At 44.6% G+C, this 25,046-nt stretch overlaps 1 protein-coding gene across 1 annotated transcript in view; it reads right to left on the reverse strand.

Annotated features, from left to right (window-relative positions):
* The window catches only part of LOC126187999 (glutamate receptor 1-like), a 1,505,209-nt gene that overhangs the window by 716,580 nt on the left and 763,583 nt on the right, over window positions 1-25,046 (reverse strand). The window contains exon 3 of the mRNA XM_049929408.1: window positions 17,769-17,896. Coding sequence (XP_049785365.1) covers window positions 17,769-17,896 — 128 coding nt within the window. The remainder of the gene's footprint in view (window positions 1-17,768; window positions 17,897-25,046) is intronic.

Genomic DNA, 25,046 nt, shown 5'->3' on the forward strand with positions numbered 1-25,046 from the left:
GGAGAATATATAACGTGTGTCGGGATGACACAGAAACAGTATCAGTCGTTGTCGTAATGCAGTAATGAAGCGATTTAGCTTACGTCCGAAAGGACATGAACATTGGTTTATCAAATAAAGGATGGAAGCATTCCCGAAACGGTTCACATGCAGCTATGGTTAAAGTATGGACTGCAAAATGGCGCTATCCAAAACCGGCACCGAAGCAAATGTGACGTACCGTGGGCCATTGACTACAGGGGTGAACGACGCGTACGGACGAATATACGTGCAACTGTAGAGCTGTGATCGTCCGAATGACCAAGAGACTACTAAAGGTGTCTCCCCAACGACTGGTCAACGAAAATTGTACGTATGGGCCTCCGCAGCAGTCCCCCGTTTCATGGACCCATGCTTACCGCAGTTCATCGGCGACTGAGACTAAGATTTGCAAACCGGTACCGCAACGGAACGTCCACTGAGTGGTGAAAGGTGGCCGTTTTAGATGAATCACATTTTATGATCCATCGGACTGATGGCCGTTGGCGTGTAAGGCCTGAAACGTCTGAAAGCAAACAGGGACGTAGCATTATGGCCTGGAAAATGTTTTCATGCCATTTCCCGGCTGACTTTGTCTTTCTGAAAGGCACAGGGGATAAACACAAGTATCCATCTATCCTTGGGGACCATATCAACCCCTACGTGCAGTTTGTTGTTTCTCGGCAGATGGAAGCTTTCAGCAGGACAATGCAACGAGTCGCACAGCTCACAGGGTACATGCGTGCTTCGAAGAACACCGGGATGAGTTTATCGTACTCCACTGACCGCAAGACTCCCTTGCTTAAAACACGATTGAGGACCCGTCGAACCATCTCGATCGGGTTGTTTGCGACATGGATCCTCAGCCGAGAAACATAGCGCAGCTAGCTACTGCGCTGAAGCTGACATGAGTTCACGTCCCCGCGGTACTTTTCTGAAAATCATTGACTCTCTTCCTGAGTGTTTCACAGCGGTCTGCGCTGTAAAAGAAGGTTCTTCATGCTTCTGTCAGTTGGTCACATTAATGAGATTGGACACTGTATAACACGCAGCAGTGGGTAAGTGCTATTATTTGCATCAAAGTACTTGTTCTGTAGATGTTGTGGTAGTCAAAAATACCAACTCAAACAGAGAACTTTGTTAGTGGTTACTCGTATGACATCTATACGTTGTGAAGTATAAACTACACTACTGGCCTTTAAAATTGCTACACCACGAAGATGACGTGCTACAGACGCGAAATTTAACCGACAGGAATAAGATGCTGTGATATGCAAATGATTAGTTTTTCAGAGCATTCACACAAGGCTGGCGCCCGTGGCGACATCTACAACGTGCTCACATGAGGAAAGTTTCCAACCGATTTCTCATACACAAACAGCAGTTGGCCGGCGTTGCCTGGTGAAGTGTTGTTATGATGCCTCGTGTAAGGAGAAGAAATGCGTACCATCACGTATCCGACTTGGATAATGGTCGTATTGTAGCCTATCGCGATTGCGGTTTCTCGTATCGCGACATTGCTGCTAGCGTTGATCGAGATCCAATGACTGTTAGCAGAATATGCAATCGGTGGGTTCAGGAGGGTAATACGGAACGACTGCTGGATCCCGACGGCCTCGTATCACTAGCAGTCGAGATAACAGGCATCTTATCCGCTTGGCTGTAGCGGATCGTGCAGCCACGTCTCGATCCCTGAGTCAACAGATGGGGACGTTTGGAAGACAACAACCATCTGCACGAGCAGTTCGACGACGTTTGCAGCAGCATGGACTATCAGCTCGGAGACCATGGTTGCGGTTACCCTTGACGCTGCATCACAGACAGGAGCGCCTGCTATAGTGTACTCAACGACGAACCTGGGTGCACGAATGACAAAAAGTCATTTTTTGGGATGAATCCAGGTTCAGTTTACAGCATCATGATGGTCGCATCCGTGTTTGGCGACATCGTGGTGAACGCACATTGGAAGGTTGTATTCGTCATCTCCATACTGGCGTATCACCCGGCGTGGTGGTATGGGGTGCCATTGGTTATACATCTCGATCACCTTTTGTTCGCATTGACGGCACTTTGAACTGTGGACGTTACATTTCAGATATGTTACGACCCGTGGCTCTACCCTTCATTCGATCCCTGCGAAACCCTACATTTCAGCAGAATAATGCACGACCGCATGTTTCAGGTCCTGTACGGGCCTTTCTGGATACAGAAAATGTTCGACTGCTGCCCTGGCCAGCACATTCTCCAGATCTCTCACCAATTGGAAACGTCTGGTCAATAGTGGCCGAGCAACTGGCTCGTCACCATACGCCAGTCACTACTCTCGATGAACTGTGGTATCGTATTGAAGCTGCAAGGGCAGCTGTACCTGTACACGCCATCCAAGCTCTGTTTGACTCAGTACACAGGCGTATCAAGGCCGTTATTACGGCCAGAGGTGGTTGTTCTGGGTACTGATTTCTGAGGATCTATGCTCCCAAATTGTGTGAAAATGTAATCACATTTCAGTTGTAGTATAATATATTTGTCCAATAAATACCTGTTTATCATCCGCATTTCTTCTTGGTGTAGCAATTTTACATCTACATCTACATCCATACTCCTCAAACCACCTGACGGTGTGTGGCGGAGGGTACCTTGAGTACCTCTATCGGTTCTCCCTTCTATTCCAGTCTCGTATTGTTCGTGGAAAGAAGGATTGTCGGTATGCCTCTGTGTGGGCTCTAATCTCTCTGATTTTATCCTCATGGTCTCTTCGCGAGATATACTGCTTGACTCTTCGGTGAAGGTATGTTCTCGAAACTTTGACAAAAGCCCGTACCGAGCTACTGAGCGTCTCTCTTGCAGAGTCTTCCACTGGAGTTTATCTATCATCTCCGTAACGCTTCCGCGATTACTAAATGATCCTGTAACGAAGCGCGCTGCTCTCCGTTGGATCTTCTCTATATCTTCTATCAACCCTACCTGGTACGGATCCCACACTGCTGAGCAGTATTCAAGCAGTGGGCGAACAAGCGTGCTGTAACCTACTTCCTTTGTTTTCGGATTGCATTTCCTTAGGATTCTTCCAATGAATCTCAGTCTGGCATCTGCTTTACCGACGATCAACATTATATGATCATTACATTTTAAATCACTCCTAATGCGTACTCCCAGATAATTTATGGTATTAACTGCTTCCAGTTGCTGACCTGCTATTTTGTAACTAAATGATAAAGGATCTATCTTTCTGTGTATTCTCAGCACATTACACTTGTCTACATTGAGATTCAATTGGCATTCCCTGCACCATGCGTCAATTCGCTGCAGATCCTCCTGCATTTCAGTACAATTTTCCATTCTTACAACCTCTCGATACACCACAGCGTCATCTGCAAACAGCCTCAGTGAACTTCCGATATCATCCACCAGGTCATTTATGTATATTGTGGATAGCAACGGTCCTATGACACTCCCCTGCGGCACACCTGAAATCACTCTTACTTCGGAAGACTTCTCTCCATTGAGAATGACATGCTGCGTCCTGTTATCTAGGAACTCCTCAATCCAATCACACAATTGGTCTGATGGTCCATATGCTCTTACTTTGTTCATTAAACGACTGTGGGGAACTGTATCGAACGCCTTGCGGAAGTCAAGAAACACGGCATCTACCTGTGAACCCGTGTCTATGGCCCTCTGAGTCTCGTGGACGAATAGCGCGAGCTGGGTTTCACATGACCGTCTTTTCCGAAACCCATGCTCATTCCTACAGAGCAGATTTCTAGTCTCCAGAAAAGTCATTATACTCGAACACAATACGTGTTTTAATGGCCAGTAGTGTACTTTACAAGTCATCTCGGCAGATCTTCAGTAAATCGTCGATTGAATTTAGTAATGGGAATGTTTCTTGCAACGCAGCACCGCTGTGCGGGTCACCCCTTCAGCTCCGCAGGCGCAACGGGCGAGGTCAGTCGAGTTTCGCCTGGCCTGCAGGAAGCAGGCTACTTCAGAGGGCGCGCACTAGAGCAGTAGATGCCGCCACGTATACTGACCTATTGGTGCATCCGCCACGCCATTTTCATCAGCCAATCGGAGCCCATATGGCTAGACCAACAGCTATCTAGTAGCCATCCGTCCCAGCCAGCAGACCCAGATCGCCGTCGCTACGCTATCCCCCGGAATCGAAGCCGCCTATTACCACCCGGGACCGTCGCACAACGCGCATTGCGACTCGCTTCAAGAATGACTTTTGTTGTTTGTTCTGAGCTGGTGACGGATCACAGAACTTGCATTTGTACACATAAAATTATTGTGTCAATAAAGTGATTTGTGAATGTAACCTCTGACTTACTGTGAAATTGCCCCAACCCGGAACACTTCACTGACAGTCTGCCGTAATGGAAAATTTGTCACTGTAAGTTCTCAAGTCATTTTATACTGAATCAAATAGCATGTTTGTCGCGATGAGCAATGAAGTGATGTACCCTGAACTTCTTTTTCTCCACTGTTTTTATTTCAGCGACACACACAAATCACAGCTATTAGCTCTTCTATTAGGTTTGTACCTAAGTTCACAGTATTTTTGTTTTGCATGCTGCTATTACGATTGCCATGGGTTCAGTCATCGTCATTTTTTTATTTGCAGTTCACTGTCGTTATTTAAGTTTACATATTGCCATTTTGTAATTTGGAGGTAATGAGTGCAGTTATCGAAGCTAGGAAATGGAGTGCCAAGTGGATAAATCTGAACATTTCCGACATATTCTTCTGAGTTCAGTAGAGGGTGAGAGCATCCGAGGCAGCCTGTAACATTTGAGCCTTGTGTGGGGATCATGCGATTCGACAGAGCACGGCAAGAAAATGGTGATCTCGTTTTAAGGAAGACCGTTTTGACATTAGTGACTCTCCACGTTGTGGAAGATTTTGGTAGTTTGACTTTAGTCTGTGACATAAGGTACACGTAACTCAAGCGCATATTTTTGCCTGTGACTCCTATTAGAATGTTATGTTGAAAAGATCCTCTACTTGCGGGCATTTACTAATGAGTAGTCATTCTGAAGTACGATGTATGTAATCTGACGCTGTCTCAAACCATGGCTTGCAATAATACTTGTTTCATAAGTTTCGTTTATGACAAGAGCCGCTCGGCTTCATCTAATGTATTGTACCATTATGTGATGTAGTAAGGCCATTAGTTCTGAAGAGGGTATTATTACAAAGGCTAATAAATCTTTATTTGGAACTGACTGGCTGATTTTTCAACCCCTTCAGATTTTCACAGTTGCAGTTTTGCAGCCATTTTTAAGAGTTCTGCTAGCTTTTGGAGTGAGCTTCCTTTCTCAAGCTTGTAGTGAAAACAATCACGCAATCACACAAACATTCATATGCCTGTCTTCCTACATTGTGCTGAGTTGACTGCCTGTTCTTTCCTGGCCCACGGTGAGTGTACTTGGGGAAAGTGGTGTTGCAGGGTGCGGTGGGGGACGGATAGAGACAGGTGCGTGTGGAGGAGACGGTTAGCGGGGAAGCGTTTATAACTGCAAAAAAAAAAAAAAAAGAAAAAAAATGGCTCTGAGCACTATGGGATTTAACATCTGAGGTCATCAGTCCCCTAGAACTTAGAACTACTTAAACCTAACTAACCTAAGGGCATCACACACATCCATGCCCAAGGCAGGATTCGAACCTGCGACCGTAGCAGTCGCGCGGTTCCGGGCTGAAGCGCCTAGAACCGCTCGGCCATCGCGGCCGGCTTTATAACTACATATACAACACATAAATCGGGAACGTTGGTATCAAAAGTCTCCAAAAGTTCTTGACCGATTTACCTCAAATTTGTATAAGACAATCTAATAAATGACCATCCCTGATTTACTCCAAAGTTTTGCTCCATACTCTAATAAACGTGGGACAGATATAGGATATATATTTTTCAACATTTATGAAGTTTAACTTTGTTAGCAAAGGTATCAAAAAGGGTCTGACCAATTTACTTCAAACTTTTACACAGTACCGTACAAAAGCTTGGACAGGTACAGGCTGCAAATATTTTAGATATGTATGATATACAAATAAATATGTAAACATACATTTTGTTAGCTAAAATCTCAAAAAGTTCTTGACCAGTTTACTTCAACTCTAGTGTACAGTCAGAAGTACGTGAGCCACACGTATTTTAATGTATATAACGTATAAATATACACGTAATTTACAAAGGGAAGCATTGTTACCAAAAATTATGAAAACTCTTTAGCAATTTAGTTCAAAGTCTTCCACACGTGAGCTACACGTATTTTAATGTTTATAACGTACAAATATACATCTAATTTACAAAGGGAAGCATTGTTACGAAAAATTATGAAAATTCTTTAGCAATTTAGTTAATGTATATAACGTACAAGTATACATCTAATTTACAAAGGGAAGCATTGCTACCAAAATGTTTATAACGTACAAGTATACATGTAATTTACAAAGGGAAGCATTGTTACGAAAAATTATGAAAATTCTTTACCAATTTAGTTAATGTATATAACGTACAAGTATACATCTAATTTACAAAGGGAAGCATTGCTACCAAAATGTTTATAACGTATAAGTATACATGTAATTTACAAAGGGAAGCATTGTTACGAAAAATTATGAAAATTCTTTACCAATTTAGTTAATGTATATAACGTACAAGTATACATCTAATTTACAAAGGGACGCATTGCTACCAGTATTATGAAAATTCTTTAGCAATTTAGTTCAAAGTCTTACACGATACTCATTGCAAGGCCACTGTATAGAAATTGTTTAAGCGATAATGTAAAAGTTTTCTACTACTACCGACTGCGAGAAAGAAAATGCTGTGCTGTACTCTCCTGGGAAGGTGTGTGGTTTTTTGTTTCTTTCTCACAGTTAGTTCTTAACTACGATATTAACTAGGGTATTTACACTGTGAGGCAAATAGCGAGAAAGAATACATATGGGAGAAACTATCTGTGTCATTAAACGAAAATTGTTCACACAACAATGTGGTGTTCTGATTTCTTCTGCGCAGTCGGTTTCCACAGAAAACAGGAACATTTTATTTACATAAAATGCTACTACGGTATCTTCAATTGCTAATAACATTAAACAAGGCCTGAGATCAGAGGGAGGGATGAAACCGAGATGTGCAGAGTGTTGGGGAAGAAATGGACATAGAGAGATGGAATGAGGAGATCTATAGAGGCGGAGGGCACATAAGATGGAGAGAGAGAGGGTGGAGGAGAAGATGGGCAGAGAGAGGCGGAGGAGAAGATGGGCAGAGAGAGGCGGAGGAGAAGATGGGCAGAGAGAGGCGGAGGAGGTGATGGACAGAGAGATGGTGGAGAGTGATGAAGTGGGCAAGAGAGAGGGTAGAGCATATCAACAGAGAGAGAGAGAGAGGAGTTGGTGAGGGAAAGACACTTAGACGTATATTCAATTTCCATTCATATTTCGCAAGTTGCGAAGCGTTGCTGGATTCGCCAGTATACCGTATATACATGAACCAAAAGTGAACAAGGTTGGTAGAACGAAGTGCTTGGGTTAAAAAGGATGTAAGTGAGGGACGCAGTCCTTCATCCCTACTGTTCTATCTACACATCGAGAAAGCGATGACTGAAATAAAAAAAAAATTGATTCAAGAATGAGTTTACAGTTGAGTGTGCAAGGATTTAGGTGATAAGATTAGTTTTTATGTAGACAACGCAAACTTCCATCAGATAACAGTGTTGATTCCAGATAATCCCAATTAGAGGACTGGCATTTGGGGGTAGGTGACGTTCAAGTATTATTAAGTTTATTAGGTGATTTTTCCGGATGTTCTGACCGAAAGGTTGGGTGTAACCGAAAGAAGTTCAGTATTAAATCCAGCTTACTGACTAAATTTCGATGCCTCACTCCCCTCGCCAGTTACTGTCCACACAAATGGAGGAGTCTATGAAGATAATTGAGAAGTTGCTCACGGAAGGGGTGATAAGGCTCTTTACCTCTTCGTATGCCTTGCCAGTGTTGTTGGTTCCCAAAGGCAATGCTGTAGGCTATATGCCCATTGTGGACTATCTAACCCTTAAACAGAAGGTAGCTTTGGAGTCGCTGCCCTTGTCTAATCTTAACACGTGCGTTACTTGGTTAGCAGAAGTGCGCTGTTCTACTGTTTTGGATACGATTCAGACCTACCACCAGGTACTTCTAGCTAAAGAATCAAAGCCGGTGAATGATTTCCGCACGGACTGGAACTTGTTTGACTCCTACGGGGTTCCATTTAGGATCGAAACCTGGGCAGCAGTCTATCTCATTTACTATATTCCATCTTGGGTGAACTGAAATTCTGTTGTGCATATAATTACCTCAGCAACGAGGTTGTTTATAGCAACACCATTGGTTTATGCCTCCAGAATCTTACGCAGATGTTACTCGTTTTAGGAAGGCGTGAATAACTGTAATACCAATTAAGGTTAATTTGGCCCAGGTTGAGACTTCCTAGGCCGCCTATTTTCTGCCAATGGTGTTAAAATTGATGATAGGCACACCAGCGTCATTTATAGTCTTCTGCCCAGTACGGCTAAGAAAGGATTTACACGGCATATCCATATGGTGAACTCTACCAGGAAGTTCATTTCGAACTATTCTCAAGCAGCTACCCCATTTAACTTACTTCATCTTAAGGGAGAGCCTTTTATTTGTCAGACACTCAGCAGTCATTTCTTATGCGTTGAAGAAGGCTCTCAGTAACGTCTCTACGCTAGCGATTCCAGATTTTCAGCGTCCATTTATTCCATGGACCAATGGTTTCAATTCAAGGGTTGCTGTCGTCCAATTGCAAAGATTTGACAGAAATCGTTGGGCGACTGCAACTGCGTCGTGGGCTCTGTCAGCAGCAGAGGTTAAATACTACGTAGACGAGTTAGAGGCCTTGGCTGTTTCATTTGGGCTGGAGAAATTTAAGTTTTACTTGCAGCATAATAATTTCTTATTAGCAACTAGCAATGGGGTACTAAGCTGAGTACTGGCTAGGCCCCATAAACTGGCAGGGTAGCACATTGGGCAGTTCCAAGTTCAGCTTTCCACTTTGTAGTGTAGCATATAAATGGTTCTGACAATCAGCTAACAGATTCACTGAGTCACATGTTTACTGAGGATCAGGAGACCTTGAGGCCAAACAATTTGATGATTACTACACTAACAGAGACTCCATTGTGACTTTGTAGCTTTCTTCGGAGTGTTAATGGTTGGTACTCTCCTTGGGTTTGCTGCCAGATCGAAAAAAACTACATGACTCAGCAAACTCGATGAGATTCCAGAGATTGCATCACCTTCGGGGATCTAGAGGAAGCACCAGGAACGGGATTAAGTGCTCAAGAGTAAGGTATCACCAGTTCAATGAGAAGAAAGTGGTTGTGTACAATCTTAACAAAAGATTCCTATGTTAGTGTAGATATTATGACAAGAAGTTTATGATTTGTCTCCCTAACGAGTTAATCCAGGATATATTTAAATATTTTCATCATTCCTTTGGTGAGGGTCATTTAGGGACCCTAAAGGCCATTATAAAGATTAAAGAACATCTTACGTGGCCATTTCTAAATTCAGATGTTAGAATGTTTTATCAAGCAATGTCAGAAATGTCAGGTTGCGAAGCTAAATCTCAGTTCGTTCTGTGGTTTGTTGCACTATATTTGGGAAGAGAGGCCAATGGAAATGTAGTTTGTGGGTTATTTAGTGCTGCCTCCATGCACTAAGAGTGGGAATAAGTATGTTTTCGTTGTGGTCGTAGCTTCCATCTGTTTTGTCTGGCTTATCCCAAGTAGGGGAATGACTACAGGTTTGGCTTTGGTAAAATATTATCCTACTTCGGCCTTCGAAAAACATTGGTGTGTGATAATGCAATAATGCAGCTATCTTAACTTCTAGAGAAGTCAGGAAATTTTGTGTCAGTACCCTCCTACACTATCCTCAGTTTTCGCTTGCAGAAAACCTAAAATCAGCTCTGATAATCTGTGATATCCAGTCGCAGAGTAGCTCGGATAAATCTATTAGTTGGCTTAATTTTGCTTTAAATTCCGGTTTGCATTATGTGCATAAGACCACCCCTCCAAAATTAATGTTTGCCTCCCCGATTAACTTTCCGCTAACAAACTTTTGGCCCATCAATGACCTCTTACACGAGGAAATTGTTCCGGACACCATTAAGAGTAATTGGAGTAAGGCGATTAATAACGTTCGTTTTGCACACAGGCTGGAGGGCCTCACGGATATGACGACCGTAGGCGGCATGCCTTGTTAAGGATTGGGGATTTTGTTTTCGTACAGAATTGTTGGGTCAACAGCAAGGGAGCAGACACAATTTCTGCCAAGCTCTTGGCGCGTTTTGTTGGACTTTGCCAAATTATAAAGATGTCCACACCCGTTAACTCCTAGTTAAAAATGTAGCTAGTCACATGAAGGCTGGTAAATTTTCTGACGACTGTGAGCCCAGCGGAGCTAGATGAAAAAAGAAAAGAAAAATAGGGTAAGGCAAAGATACTGTTTCCAAATTTCCTATTCCCTTTCCCCTCATCTCACACATTTAACTTCTATGGTGGGCGGAATGAGCCTGCGGTGCTTCTGCATGTAATTAGAAGCGGGATTCAATCACTCTGCCTGTAGCTAAGCAACGGCCTACTTGTTATCCCACGCGCACGCGCACGCGCACGCGCGCCGTATGCCGCGTCGACTTAATGCCATTCCGGCCCAGCACGGTATCAGTTGTTGCCCACCAGTAATTGGAGGATGGCTATCCAACGGCAGAAGCTGCCAGTTATGTGGGTCACGAACTCTGCAAGCAACTGCTAGAACTGAATAGCAGTTTGAGCGCTAGACTGCATTACCAATTTGTCAGTTTACACGGTGGAGAACATAGCGCTAAAATCTGGAGGAAGATGGCGCTACTATTACTTATGATGGTGGCTATCTGCAGAAATTGCATACAAATTGTAATTGCTGAATCGTAAGTTCTTGCTTGGTGAGCATCGTAATGAGCCTAGTTGCAGTTATCCGTTGTGCCGTGGGGGTCTTTATACCTATACTTCAATTGACCGCAGTGTTGCTAAGAAGCTTTGTCAGTACTTACATTCGTAAAATTGTATTGCTTCATGTTTATTGCTATTTATTGCCTTCGTGATCTGTGATAATTCAAGAATGTTGTGAGTTGTACCTCGACTGTGTAGTCGGAATAATGGGAAATTCAGTTTTCATGTCTTAATTAAAGCTGTGTGCGCATTCTGGTTCGCATTATTTTTGTTCATATTTTCGTGAATTTTAAAAAGAAAAGCTATGTACGTTGCTGAGAGTTCGTGTCTGTTTATTTTTAAGATATTCCTGTTTATTCATTTTTATTGGATTTGAGCCTGATTTGTAATTTAGAATTATTATTTGGGTTGACCAAGGTATGCAGGGTAAAATGCTCGCATATTACTGCTAGCTGAGACCAGCTGGGCGTTGGTTCTTTAATCGTTGCCCATGTATTTTATGATGTCCTGAAATATTTCCCTTTGCCAGGTCCGAGCTGCTAACTAAATGTCCGTTCGTGTTAGTTTATGGATCCACAACATCTGCTATTGGAATTGTTTTCTGTCTTTTTAGTTAATATTTTGCTTGTTAGTATATGTTGAAACTGAACCACCGGATGAAGGTAAAGCTTAATATTTTTTTGTGTGCCCATCCTTTTGACAGCAGGTCTACATCTACGTATATACTCCGCTAGCCATCAAGTAGTGTGTGGCGGAGGGCACAATTCGGGCCAAAGTCTTATTCCCCCAACCCTCTGTTCCACTCGCGGATCGCACGAGGGAAAAACGACTGTCTGAACGCCTCACTATGAGCTCTAATTTCACTTTTCACTTATCTTTGAATGGTGAGCATTGTGCGTCTTGAAAGTTGGTGATAATAATGTTTTCTCTACATCCTCGGGGAAGAACGGATTTCGGAATTTAGTGTGTGTGTGAAATCTTATGGGACTTAACTGCTAAGGTCATCAGTCCCTAAGCTTACACACTACTGAACCTAAATTATCCTAAGGACAAACACACACAACCATGCCCGAGGGAAGACTCGAACCTCCGCTGGAACCAGCCGCATAGTCCATGACTGCAGCGCCCTAGACCGCGCGGCTCGGAATTTAGTGAGCAGCCCCTTCCGTTTACCGCGTCGTCTATCTCCAAATGTATCCCACTTCAAACTTTCAGTGAGACGTGTAACGCTCTTGGGAACGACGGCCGTTTACTATTGAAACACCTTCAGCCATCCTTATGATTTTATCTATTTTTCAGCTGGCAGTTTCGGCGCTTCAGTGCGCCTTCTTCAGGCTGTAGTTGATGCTGAAAGGGTTGACACGATCCCTATATATATCGCATCAGTGGCCAACATACTGGTTACGCAATCTGAAAACTTTGGTGTCAGCACTGCAACCATCAATTATCAACTGAGTTGCCAAAGCAACACCCTTCCATTGAATTGCCACAGCGTATACAGTATTCATCTTTCCGTATCGCTCGTTTCGAGTCATCCATTGTTCAGTAGCGCCGGTCTTTTCACCACCTCAAGTGTCGCTTGGCACTGGCCACAGAAATGTGCAGCTTATGAAGAGGTGCTCGATAACGGTAGTCAATTTTTTTTAATTCCCTGCACACATTTATTGCGTTAGGTGGACTGCTGGTACCAGTTTGGAACTCCGATGTTTTTACAACCACTCTCCGCAGTGCTCGACGCTCTTCGTAAGTCAGCACTTGAGGACTATGTGGTCTTCATTTGGCAGTCGTTGTTAGTTCGCGTTCCCACTTCAATATGACGTCACCAAGAATCCATACGAGCAGCGTTAGAAGGGCTGAAACGTGCCCAATGGATTTGTTATTCAGGTGTCATCCGTTTACTATTGAAACGCCTTCAGCCATCCTTATGATTTCATCTATTTTTTAGCTGGCAGTTTCGGCGCTTCAGTGCGCCTTCTTCAGGCTGTAGTTGATGCTGAAAGCGCTGACACGATCCCTATATATATCGCATCAGTTCGAAGTCATTTTCTCACCGACCCAGTCTGCTGTTACTGCGTCTCTACTGACAACGCGATATTCGTCGTCTTCTTTTCTGCTGGCTGGTCAGCCTCTCGTAGCGTCTAGTGGTTGATTCTGCACCGCATAAGGCAGTCCGGGTACTTTTTATCAGACAGTGTATTATAGACGATTTGAACATATTTTCCATTATGTCGAATAGTTGCTACAAATCAAAAAACTGCAATAAAAATATATTTTATTGAGAGCATAATTGAATATACCAGTTTTTTACTTTTCACCTTCCCATTTCTGTGTAGAAGTCTCTAGTCAATCCGCTTAAACCCAAATATAATTTTAAAAAAATCCATGTTCGAAAATTTAGCAATTGTTTCGTTTCTTACACTCTGTAAGGGATTCTATGCAGTGTGAAGTCGAGAATAGAATTAGAACTGAAATATTTAGGTAAGAGTAGAAAGCTAAATAAGTCCGGTGAAGTTTTTCGAGGAAGGGTAACTGGTACAATGTGACAGCACCCAGCATATACAATGACGAAAACAATCGCAACACTGAATTGTGCAAGATAAACGAAAGTTGGTAGGCGTAATTCTACATCTTAAAGACGATGTCTACTCAAATTTTGCGTCAGCTGGATAAGAGCGACTCTAGTGGCGACACTACGAGAATGCAAGTCAGGTTTGCTCTAATACACGCTGTCGTGAGAGCTAGTTACCTTACGAGTGGACTTGGCGAGTTAATGTTCATCTAGAATGCCTTTAAGGCCACTAAGTCGTCATTATCAACACCACACTGAGTTTGAGCGAGCTCGTGTAATAAGGCTAAAAGAAACTCGAGGTTCCCTCTGCGGTATTGCACAAAGATTTTGCAGGAACCAGACAATGTGTATGATTTCTAGCAGCCGCGGTCACCAAAATTTACTGTTGCAAGAAGTCCGGGCTCCGGACGGCCACGTGGCACTACCAAGAGAGGATACCATTGTGTTCGGCGCGTGGCTTCGGCGCATCGTACTGCAGTAGCCATTTGAGCGGCAGTTGGCACCACAAGGAGACCACGAAATGTTATAGGTCAGTTTCTTCAAAGACAGCGCCGGGATAGACAACATATACATCTACATCTACATCCATACTCCGCAAGCCACCTGACGGTGTGTGGCGGAGGGTACCTTCAGTACCTCTATCGGTTCTCCCTTCTATTCCAGTCTCGTATTGTTCGTGGAAAGAAGGATTGTCGGTATGCCTCTGTGTGGGCTCTAATCTCTCTGATTTTATCCTCATGGTCTCTTCGCGAGATATACGTAGGAGGGAGCAATATACTGCTTGACTCTTCGGTGAAGGTATGTTCTCGAAACTTTGACAAAAGCCCGTACCGAGCTACTGAGCGTCTCTCCTGCAGAGTCTTCCACTGGAGTTTATCTATCATCTCCGTAACGCTTTCGCGATTACTAAATGATCCTGTAACGAAGCGCGCTGCTCTCCGTTGGATCTTCTCTATGTCTTGTATCAACCCTATCTGGTACGGATTCCACACTGCTGAGCAGTATTCAAGCAGTGGGCGAACAAGCGTACTGTAACCTACTTCCTTTGTTTTCGGATTGCATTTCCTTAGGATTCTTCCAATGAATCTCAGTCTGGCATCTGCTTTACCGACAATCAACATTATATGATCATTCCATTTTAAATCACTCCTAATGCGTACTCCCAGATAATTTATGGTATTAACTGCTTCCAGTTGCTGACCTGCTATTTTGTAGCTAAATGATAAAGGATCTATCTTTCTGTGTATCCGCAGCACATTACACTTGTCTACATTGAGATTCAGTTGCCATTCCCTGCACCATGCGTCAATTCGCTGCAGATCCTCCTGCATTTCAGTACAATTTTCCATTGTTACAACCTCTCGATACACCACAGCATCATCTGCAAAAAGCCTCAGTGAACTTCCGATGTCATCCACCAGGTCATTTATGTATACTGTGAACAGCAACGGTCCTATGACACTCCCCTGCGGCACACCTGAAATTACTCTTACTTCGGAAGACTTCTCTCCATTGAGAATAACATGCTGCGTCCTGTTATCTAGGAACTCCTCAATCCAATCACACAATTGGTCTGATAGTCCATATGCTCTTACTTTGTTCAATAAACGACTGTGGGGAACTGTATCGAACGCCTTGCGGAAGTCAAGAAACACGGCATCTACCTGTGAACCCGTGTCTATGGCCCTCTGAGTCTGTAGAGTTTATTCCGTTGATCCCAAACCGCCGCCATTTGTGATTTCATCGGTGTCAAGCGAGAACTCGTTGGAGGGCAGAGTGGAGATCTGTGGTGTTTTCTCATGAAAGCTGGTGGTGCTTCGGTGCCAGTAATGGCCGTTTGTTCGTTGGAAGGAGTCCAGTCGAGGACCAGTAACGAACCAGTCTGCGTGCTAGACACACTGAACCTACACTTGAAGTTATGGTCGGGGGTGCGATTTCGGATGGCAGCCAGAGCGTCCTCGTGGTTATCACATGCAACTTGCCTTCAAATTAGTACGTCAGTCTCGTAATTCGGCCTGTTGTGCTGCCATTCATGAAAAGAATCCCAGGGCGGGGTGTTTTACAACACGATAACCGTCACCTAAAAAATGGCTGTTGTAACCCAACATGCTCTACAGAGTGTCAACATGTTACCATGGTCTGATCTAACACCAGATCGGTCTCCAATCGAGGACATATGGAACACCATCGGATGGCAACCCCAATGTCATCTACAAACAGCATTAACGGTTAATAATTGGCAACCAAAGATGTACTATCGCAATAAAGTCATGACATGTTCAATTGACTCATTTATTAGAACATCTCATGACTTTATTGCGATTTTACAGCATTGGCTGCCAATTATTAACATACACTCCTGGAAATGGAAAAAAGAACACATTGACACCGGTGTGTCAGACCCACCATACTTGCTCCGGACACTGCGAGAGGGCTGTACAAGCAATGATCACACGCACGGCACAGCGGACACACCAGGAACCGCGGTGTTGACCGTCGAATGGCGCTAGCTGCGCAGCATTTGTGCACCGCCGCCGTCAGTGTCAGCCAGTGTGCCGTGGCATACGGAGCTCCAGCGCAGTCTTTAACACTGGTAGCATGCCGCGACAGCGTCGACGTGAACCGTATGTGCAGTTGACGGACTTTGAGCGAGGGCGTATAGTGGGCATGCGGGAGGCCGGGTGGACGTACCGCCGAATTGCTCAACACGTGGGGCGTGAGGTCTCCACAGTACATCGATGTTGTCGCCAGTGGTCGGCGGAAGGTGCACGTGCCCGTCGACCTGGGACCGGACCGCAGCGACGCACGGATGCACGCCAAGACCGTAGGATCCTACGCAGTGCCGTAGGGGACCGCACCGCCACTTCCCAGCAAATTAGGGACACTGTTGCTCCTGGGGTATCGGAGAGGACCATTCGCAACCGTCTCCATGAAGCTGGGCTACGGTCCCGCACACCGTTGGGCCGTCTTCCGCTCACGCCCCAACATCGTGCAGCCCGCCTCCAGTGGTGTCGCGACAGGCGTGAATGGAGGAACGAATGGAGACGTGTCGTCTTCAGCGATGAGAGTCGCTTCTGCCTTGGTGCCAATGATGGTCGTATGCGTGTTTGGCGCCGTGCAGGTGAGCGCCACAATCAGGACTGCATACGACCGAGCCACACAGGGCCAACACCCGGCATCATGGTGTGGGGAGCGATCTCCTACACTGGCCGTACACCACTGGTGATCGTCGAGGGGACACTGAATAGTGCACGGTACATCCAAACCGTCATCGAACCCATCGTTCTACCATTCCTAGACCGGCAAGGAAACTTGCTGTTCCAACAGGACAATGCACGTCCGCATGTATCCCGTGCCACCCAACGTGCTCTAGAAGGTGTAAGTCAACTACCCTGGCCAGCAAGATCTCCGGATCTGTCCCCCATTGAGCATGTTTGGGACTGGATGAAGCATCGTCTCACGCGGTCTGCACGTCCAGCACGAACGCTGGTCCAACTGAGGCGCCAGGTGGAAATGGCGTGGCAAGTCGTCCACAGGACTACATCCAGCATCTCTACGATCGTCTCCATGGGAGAATAGCAGTTTGCATTGCTGCGAAAGGTGGATATACACTGTACTAGTGCCGACATTGTGCATGCTCTGTTGCCTGTGTCTATGTGCCTGTGGTTCTGTCAGTGTGATCATGTGATGTATCTGACCCCAGGAATGTGTCAATAAAGTTTCCCCTTCCTGGGACAATGAATTCACGGTGTTCTTATTTCAATTTCCAGGAGTGTATAAATGATCGCAGACCTCAGATGGGATTTTATGTCCTGTATATCGGCTTTAAACGTCCCTGTATTGACTGACAAAGTGAACAGTCATGGAAATCCATTCTGCAAACTGCCATCCGGCATCTGCATAACACGATGCATGCACGTTTGCATGCTTGCATGCAGTATTCTGTAGATAACATCGTTAGTAATTGCTTATCTCGCGCTTACATTAACCTATGGAGTGTGTATCACTGTGCTATGTTCATCACTTGAATAGATCCTAGACAAATATATTACCGAAATTTCAATGATCTACCTTAATTTTTTTTGTGTTGTGATATTTTTCCGCCAGTGTATTTAGTGAGACTCCCAAATGTTCTTATTCTATATGAGACTGTTGAGAGGTCAGTGATCAGTACTCACGTTCTCGGGGAACCACGGCGTGACGAAGGGCATCTGGAAGGTGTTGCTGTAGGAGTGCAGCGTGTCGAACGAGTCGGGGCTGACGGCGCCCACCAGCGAGAACACGCCGCGGGAGAACTGCCCGCAGACTGCAACACAAACAGGAGAACACTCTTTGTGGAGCGGCGGACACTACCTTCGTCTAAGGGAAATGCATTGAAGCGTCAAATAAACTGGTATAGGCATGAGTACTGAAATACAGAGATACTTAAACAAGCAGCATACGGCGCTGCAGGCGGCAAGGCCTGTATAGTAGAAAAAGTGTCTGGTGCAGTTGTTCGGTCGGTTACTGCCGCTACAATGGCAGGTTATGAAGATTTAAGTGAGTTTGAACGTGGTGTTATAGTCGGCGCTCGAGCGATAGGACATAGTGTCTCCTAGGTAGCAATGAAGTGGAGATTTTTCCGTACGACCATTTCACGGCTGTACCGTGAGTATAAGGAATCCGGTAAAACATGAAATCTCCGACATCGATGGTGCCGGAAAAAATATCCTACAAGAACAGGACCAACGACTGAAGAGAAGCGTTCGACTTGACACAAGTGCAACCCATCCCCAAATTGACGCAGATGTCAATGCTCGGGCATTGACAGGGTCAGCGTACGAGCCATTCAACGAAACATCATCGATATGTGCTTCCGGACCCGAAGGACCACTCGTGTACCCTTGATTACTGCACGACACAAAGCTTTACCCCTCGCCTGGGCCCGGCAATACTGACATTGAACTGTTAATGATTGAAGCGTGTTGCTTGGTCGGACGAGTCTCGTTTCAAATTTATCGAGCGGATGGATTTGTGCGGGTATGGAGAGAACCTCATGAATCCATGGACCGTGTATGTCAGCAGGGGACTGTTCAAGCAGGTGGAGGCTTTCTAATGGTGTGGGGCGTGTGCAGCTGGAATTATATGGGACCCCTGACGCGTCTAGATACGACTCTTGCAGGTGACACGTACGTAAGCAATCTGTCTGATAACCTGCATCCATTCATGTCCATTCTGACGGGCTTGGGCAATTCCAGCAGGACAATGCGACACCCCATATTTCCAGAATTGCTGCACAATGGCTCCAGAACACTCTTCTGACACTAAACACTTCCGTTGTCCACCTAAGTCTCGACACGAACATTATTGAGCATATTTGGGATGCCTTGCAAAGTGTCATTTAGAAGATATTTTCATCCCATCGTACTCATGTGGATTTATGGATAGCCCTGCAGGTTCGATGGTGTTAATTCCTTCCAGCACTACTTCAGACATTAGTCCAGTCCATGCCACGTAGTATTGCGGCATGTTTGCGTGCTCGCGGGGGCCTACACTATATTAGGCAGGTGTACCAGTTTCTTTGGTTCTTCAGTATACTAAAGTATCACTTTCTGTTCGTCGCTTTGGAATTCGGATAGTCTACTGCATATTGTTGTGTCCTTCATCCAGGAGACTAATTTTATGCCACTCTTAAACCTTGTCTACTCTGTAAAAATCTCTTGATTTATATCTGACTATTGCAACTACATTAACACGAATCTCCTTACTTCGAGCTTTGGTATCCCTCTACCAATCCCCAGTCCCCGTTCCCCACATCACGCTTCCATTATCAAACTGACGATTCCCTTAAACGCCAGTAAGTGTCATATCAACCAATCCCGTCTTCATCTAATTTCTCTTTTCCCCAATTCGATTCAGTACCTACTCATTAGTTATTCCACACCCCCATATAATCTTCAGCATTCGTCCGCAGCATCACATTTCAAAGCTTCCATTTTCTTCTTGCCTGACCTGTTTATCGTCCACGTTCTGATTTTATGGACGCTCCAGACAAACACGACATTTAAATTTATATTCGCTGCTAGCCCAGTTATCTTTTTCAGAAGCATTTTTCTTGATATTGCCAGTCTGTATCTTATCTATTACTGCTATACCAATAGCAAAACTCATATTCCAGGTTCAGTTTTTCATTTTCTCGTACAAATCCCTCATTTTCACCTGATTAAAGTGGACTGCATTCTACACTCCTGGAAATTGAAATAAGAACACCGTGAATTCATTGTCCCAGGAAGGGGAAACTTTATTGACACATTCCTGGGGTCAGATACATCACATGATCACACTGACAGAACCACAGGCACATAGACACAGGCAACAGAGCATGCACAATGTCGGCACTAGTACAGTGTATATCCACCTTTCGCAGCAATGCAGGCTGCTATTCTCCCATGGAGACGATCGTAGAGATGCTGGATGTAGTCCTGTGGAACGGCTTGCCATGCCATTTCCACCTGGCGCCTCAGTTGGACCAGCGTTCGTGCTGGACGTGCAGACCGCGTGAGACGACGCTTCATCCAGTCCCAAACATGCTCAATGGGGGACAGATCCGGAGATCTTGCTGGCCAGGGTAGTTGACTTACACCTTCTAGAGCACGTTGGGTGGCACGGGATACATGCGGACGTGCATTGTCCTGTTGGAGCAGCAAGTTCCCTTGCCGGTCTAGGAATGGTAGAACGATGGGTTCGATGACGGTTTGGATGTACCGTGCACTATTCAGTGTCCCCTCGACGATCACCAGTGGTGTACGGCCAGTGTAGGAGATCGCTCCCCACACCATGATGCCGGGTGTTGGCCCTGTGTGCCTCGGTCGTATGCAGTCCTGATTGTGGCGCTCACCTGCACGGCGCCAAACACGCATACGACCATCATTGGCACCAAGGCAGAAGCGACTCTCATCGTTGAAGACGACACGTCTCCATTCGTCCCTCCATTCACGCCTGTCGCGACACCACTGGAGGCGGGCTGCACGATGTTGGGGCGTGAGCGGAAGACGGCCTAACGGTGTGCGGGACCATAGCCCAGCTTCATGGAGACGGTTGCGAATGGTCCTCGCCGATACCCCAGGAGCCACAGTGTCCCTAATTTGCTGGGAAGTGGCGGTGCGGTCCCCTACGGCACTGCGTAGGATCCTACGGTCTTGGCGTGCATCCGTGCGTCGCTGCGGTCCGGTCCCAGGTCGACGGGCACGTGCACCTTCCGCCGACCACTGGCGACAACATCGATGTACTGTGGAGACCACACGCCCCACGTGTTGAGCAATTCGGCGGTACGTCCACCCGGCCTCCCGCATGCCCACTATACGCCCTCGCTCAAAGTCCGTCAACTGCACATACGGTTCACGTCCACGCTGTCGCGGCATGCTACCAGTGTTAAAGACTGCGATGGAGCTCCGTATGCCACGGCAAACTGGCTGACACTGACGGCGGCGGTGCACAAATGCTGCGCAGCTAGCGCCATTCGACGGCCAACACCGCGGTTCCTGGTGTGTCCGCTGTGCCGTGCGTGTGATCATTGCTTGTACAGCCCTCTCGCAGTGTCCGGAGCAAGTATGGTGGGTCTGACACACCGGTGTCAATGTGTTCTTTTTTCCATTTCCAGGAGTGTATTATCCTTGTTTTACTTTCGTCAGTATACTTCTTATCAACCGCTATAGTGAAGTAAGATGCTGTCTAAAATTCTCATTGCCGTACTTGAGTCCAGATCACAAATAGTTTTCTATTTAGGGTTAATTTTGTAGTCATATGGTACTACTCCGTGTGATAGTTTTAATGACGCATCGATAAGCAGATGAAAAATTTACGGTTGATGTGTCTGCTGTCTTGTCCTCAGTTATGTGGAATCGTGCAGGGCACCGTATTTCGTCGAGGAGAAGAATGGAAGGTTAGAATTTACAGTCCGGACGACAATAAGGCAACTATAACGAGAGTACATGCTTGGTTTAGTGAGGTGCAGAGAAGGAAATCGGCCTTAGGTTTTCCAACGTCTTCTTCGAAGCAGTCGTGCCAGCACTTGCTTTAACTAATATGGGGAAACCACGCCTGAAACTACATCTGAGCGACTGGACCTAGAGTTAAAATGCCATCCTCCACAATGTGAATCCACTATCGAAATTTGCTGGACATTATACAGATTTCCAGTACATTTTTCCTATAGAAGAAAACAAAATTTATGAGTGTAATTAAAAATTTTCTCATAGGATTCCATGTGTATCTGCCACGGACTTCATTGTGGTACCTTACGTGACTAGCCTGGGCACAAATGGGCCTTTTCACTTTTGACTTATTTTTGTATGAAAAGCTATCATTTTATCAGTTTAAGTTATTTACTGAGTGATGTACTTATTAGATACAACACAGATACTAAATTTTGTACTGTACTCCCTCACGTCAATGGTTTACTTTAATCTGCTATCAGATTCAAGTTATTACGTAGTTCTGTTAGTACATATACTAACAAACGATACGTCACCAATAAATATAAAACTGTTTGTATAATACATATTGTTTTCCAGGTATTGCCTACGAAACTATATACATCAATACGTTCTGTTGGCTATTGCTTGTCTTTGATAAACTTTTTTCCAACGCCTGAAAACCGTAGCAAGCGTTCTTTAACACTTTTTTTATACCCGCTATAATTTTTGTGCTATGGGATGAGAACTGTTGTCATACAATTACCTTTTTCTGCTAGTGATTCTTAGTAATTACTGCTATCAAGATATCAATACATGTTTGTAATTGTTCCGTGTGTCATAGGAAACAAACTGAAATCTGAGAAAAGGTATGTCTACTATTAGAGTGATAAATTAAATTTCGTTTTGGGTTGGAATACTTTCCTTTCTTGTAGTGCTACCTTATACTATTTTGTGGGCATCAATTTAAGCACAAGGAATATTTTAGTGGGTGGTTAAACACACTGGGGAGCCTCAAGACGGTATCGTAATGCATCTGTTCGTTTATGAGCTTCGGAGACGACGTTAACTAGATAGTAGATCAATGAATCATTAGCATCTGCTCAGTTAACGTAATAAATATGCAATCCGTTTAACAGCTAATGAAACAGTCAAGATCGCAATTAATAATTTCTTTAAGGGTGAAAACTGGTTTCGGCCTTTATACTAGCCGTCTTCAGTTCTACACCATACAGCTGAAGTTGGCGGTGCGTGGAACAACTGCGTGACGCCACGGCCATTTATTTTGCAAATTAAAGGTGGACTGGAAGAAAGGAAAGGAAAGGGAAAGAAATGATGCTGTCAGCTGCATCGGGACTTCATGCGGAATCAGCGAGTGAAAAGATGTGTCGGACAGGGACTCGAACCCTGGATTTCCTACTTATTGGCCAGTTGCGTTAACCACTGCACGGTGTGTTATTCGGAAACGCGCGGACTATCACATTATCACCTAGCACCACCACTCATCCACATTCCCTGTCAATGTCCTCCGTACTCGCTAATTTTAGATTCCTGTGGGAAATCGAACGTAAATGTGCATATGAACTGATAGTTGTGAATTCATAGCCTATCGAGGCAAATCAATTATGTGAATGTGGGGTGCCCACGTCCGATAGAACAGACGATACGCATTCATGTAAACATACAAGGACGTTTACTGAACAATAAACGACCGTGGCTTCAAGCCACCGTTCTTTGCACCGCCGACTCCAGCCAGTTGGTGCAGTAGATCTGATGAGGGTCAGCATAAAAACCAAATACGGTGATATCTTTGTAATAAATGAATATTTGCGATCTTGGCTGTTTCATTAACTGATAATTTGGAATAGATAGTTGTGTTATCTCCAATCATGTTACCTAAATTTACAATATCTTTAAGTTCTCACTACATCCTTAACATACAGGTCAATGTTTAATAAGCAAGTCCATTTTTAAGACATAGGAACGAACTTTAAATTTCAAGTGCATTCCCACATGCTGTTCAGAGAGGTTCAGTAACGCGCTTTGTCGATTTTTTACCTGACCGTGTCCTAATTGCGATTTTCAATAAATTTCTCACGCAATGAAATACTAAGTAGATGAGTGACTGATGAGTTACAGGCCGTGCCCAACGCATTCGGTTGGGCCTACACACTACTATAAAGATCAAAAATTTTCGTACACAGTTGTTATTATTAGTGGTGTAATTAGGATTATTTGTAATGTTAATTTCATTTGGAGTTCCGCAAAATAACAATTTATTACTCTGACGTTTTTCTGAGGAGCTTATGTTGTTTGCATAAATTAATTTATGGATATTTGTTGTCTAATTGAATAAATATTGAATATAAATAAAATAAAAATCGGACGTAATGAAATATTTATTTTTCTATTACTTGTGTATGTAGACTTAGACACTGACGACGTGCGAAACTTTGTAGTCTTTTACGAAGTGTTGTGTCGGCAACTGTGGGAGTCGCCACCGACACAAACAAGGAAGGAGAAAGTGGCGATGGCTGATAGCAGAAATCCAAAATCATCTGTACAAAACTCGATGATTAATATAACACTTCATTTATATATATATATATATATATATATATATATATATATATATATATATATATATATATATATATATATATACATTTAACTAAGCCTGAGGTGCTGCTTGTGCCTCCTACAAGCAATTACTGTTCATTATTACTACTCGAAGAAAGCTGACTTAGTATCATCTCGATATTACTCATTACTCAGTACAGCGATGGGCGGCTGGCTATATCAATGTTGACAGGGTACGCTGAACTCTGTCTTCCTGGAGGTGGGTCGCTACCCGCTCTTTGCATTGGCGCGCTGGACAGCGCCTATTTGATGCCCTTTCGCGTCACTGCGCTGGTCGGTGTGCAGTCGACGCTTTAGGAGTGCACGCGAAGTACCATCATTTCTAAGCAGTATCTTATTTGAAATTGTGGACCGCTGTAACTTCCTAACATCAAAACAAATTCCATATTGCAATGCCTGAGTCGTTAAGATGAGCGATACAATGTTCCAGAGGACATGTGTGCTTCTGAAAAACACGGGCATTGCAATATCATATTTATCCATCAATACCAAGCAGCGACTTTCACTTAAAATGTCCACCTCTGTACGGGAATAACATAACTGCGACGCAGGGACGACTACATATGGAAGTTTTGATGTGGTCGACGGTTACGCATGGATAGTCAAAGCGACAGTCTGCTGGTAGCCGTGACACGAGGCGGACGTGATCGGCGCTCCGAGCTGCGCTCCATGGGCGGGTTTTTGTTTACACACTACAGCATGGTACTACGTCGCTATCTTCCTGCAGTGGTGTTATACTACCGCGGTGCAATTATTAAGATCACGTTTCAAGTGTAATGTGAACGACATTGAGTGCATGTAGTGCAACAGTTTATACATGACGAACTTCATATCGCACTTCCCCATCACGAGCAGCTCCGTATT

Source organism: Schistocerca cancellata, chromosome 5, assembly GCF_023864275.1.
Source record: "Schistocerca cancellata isolate TAMUIC-IGC-003103 chromosome 5, iqSchCanc2.1, whole genome shotgun sequence".
Classification (NCBI taxonomy): domain Eukaryota; kingdom Metazoa; phylum Arthropoda; class Insecta; order Orthoptera; family Acrididae; genus Schistocerca; species Schistocerca cancellata.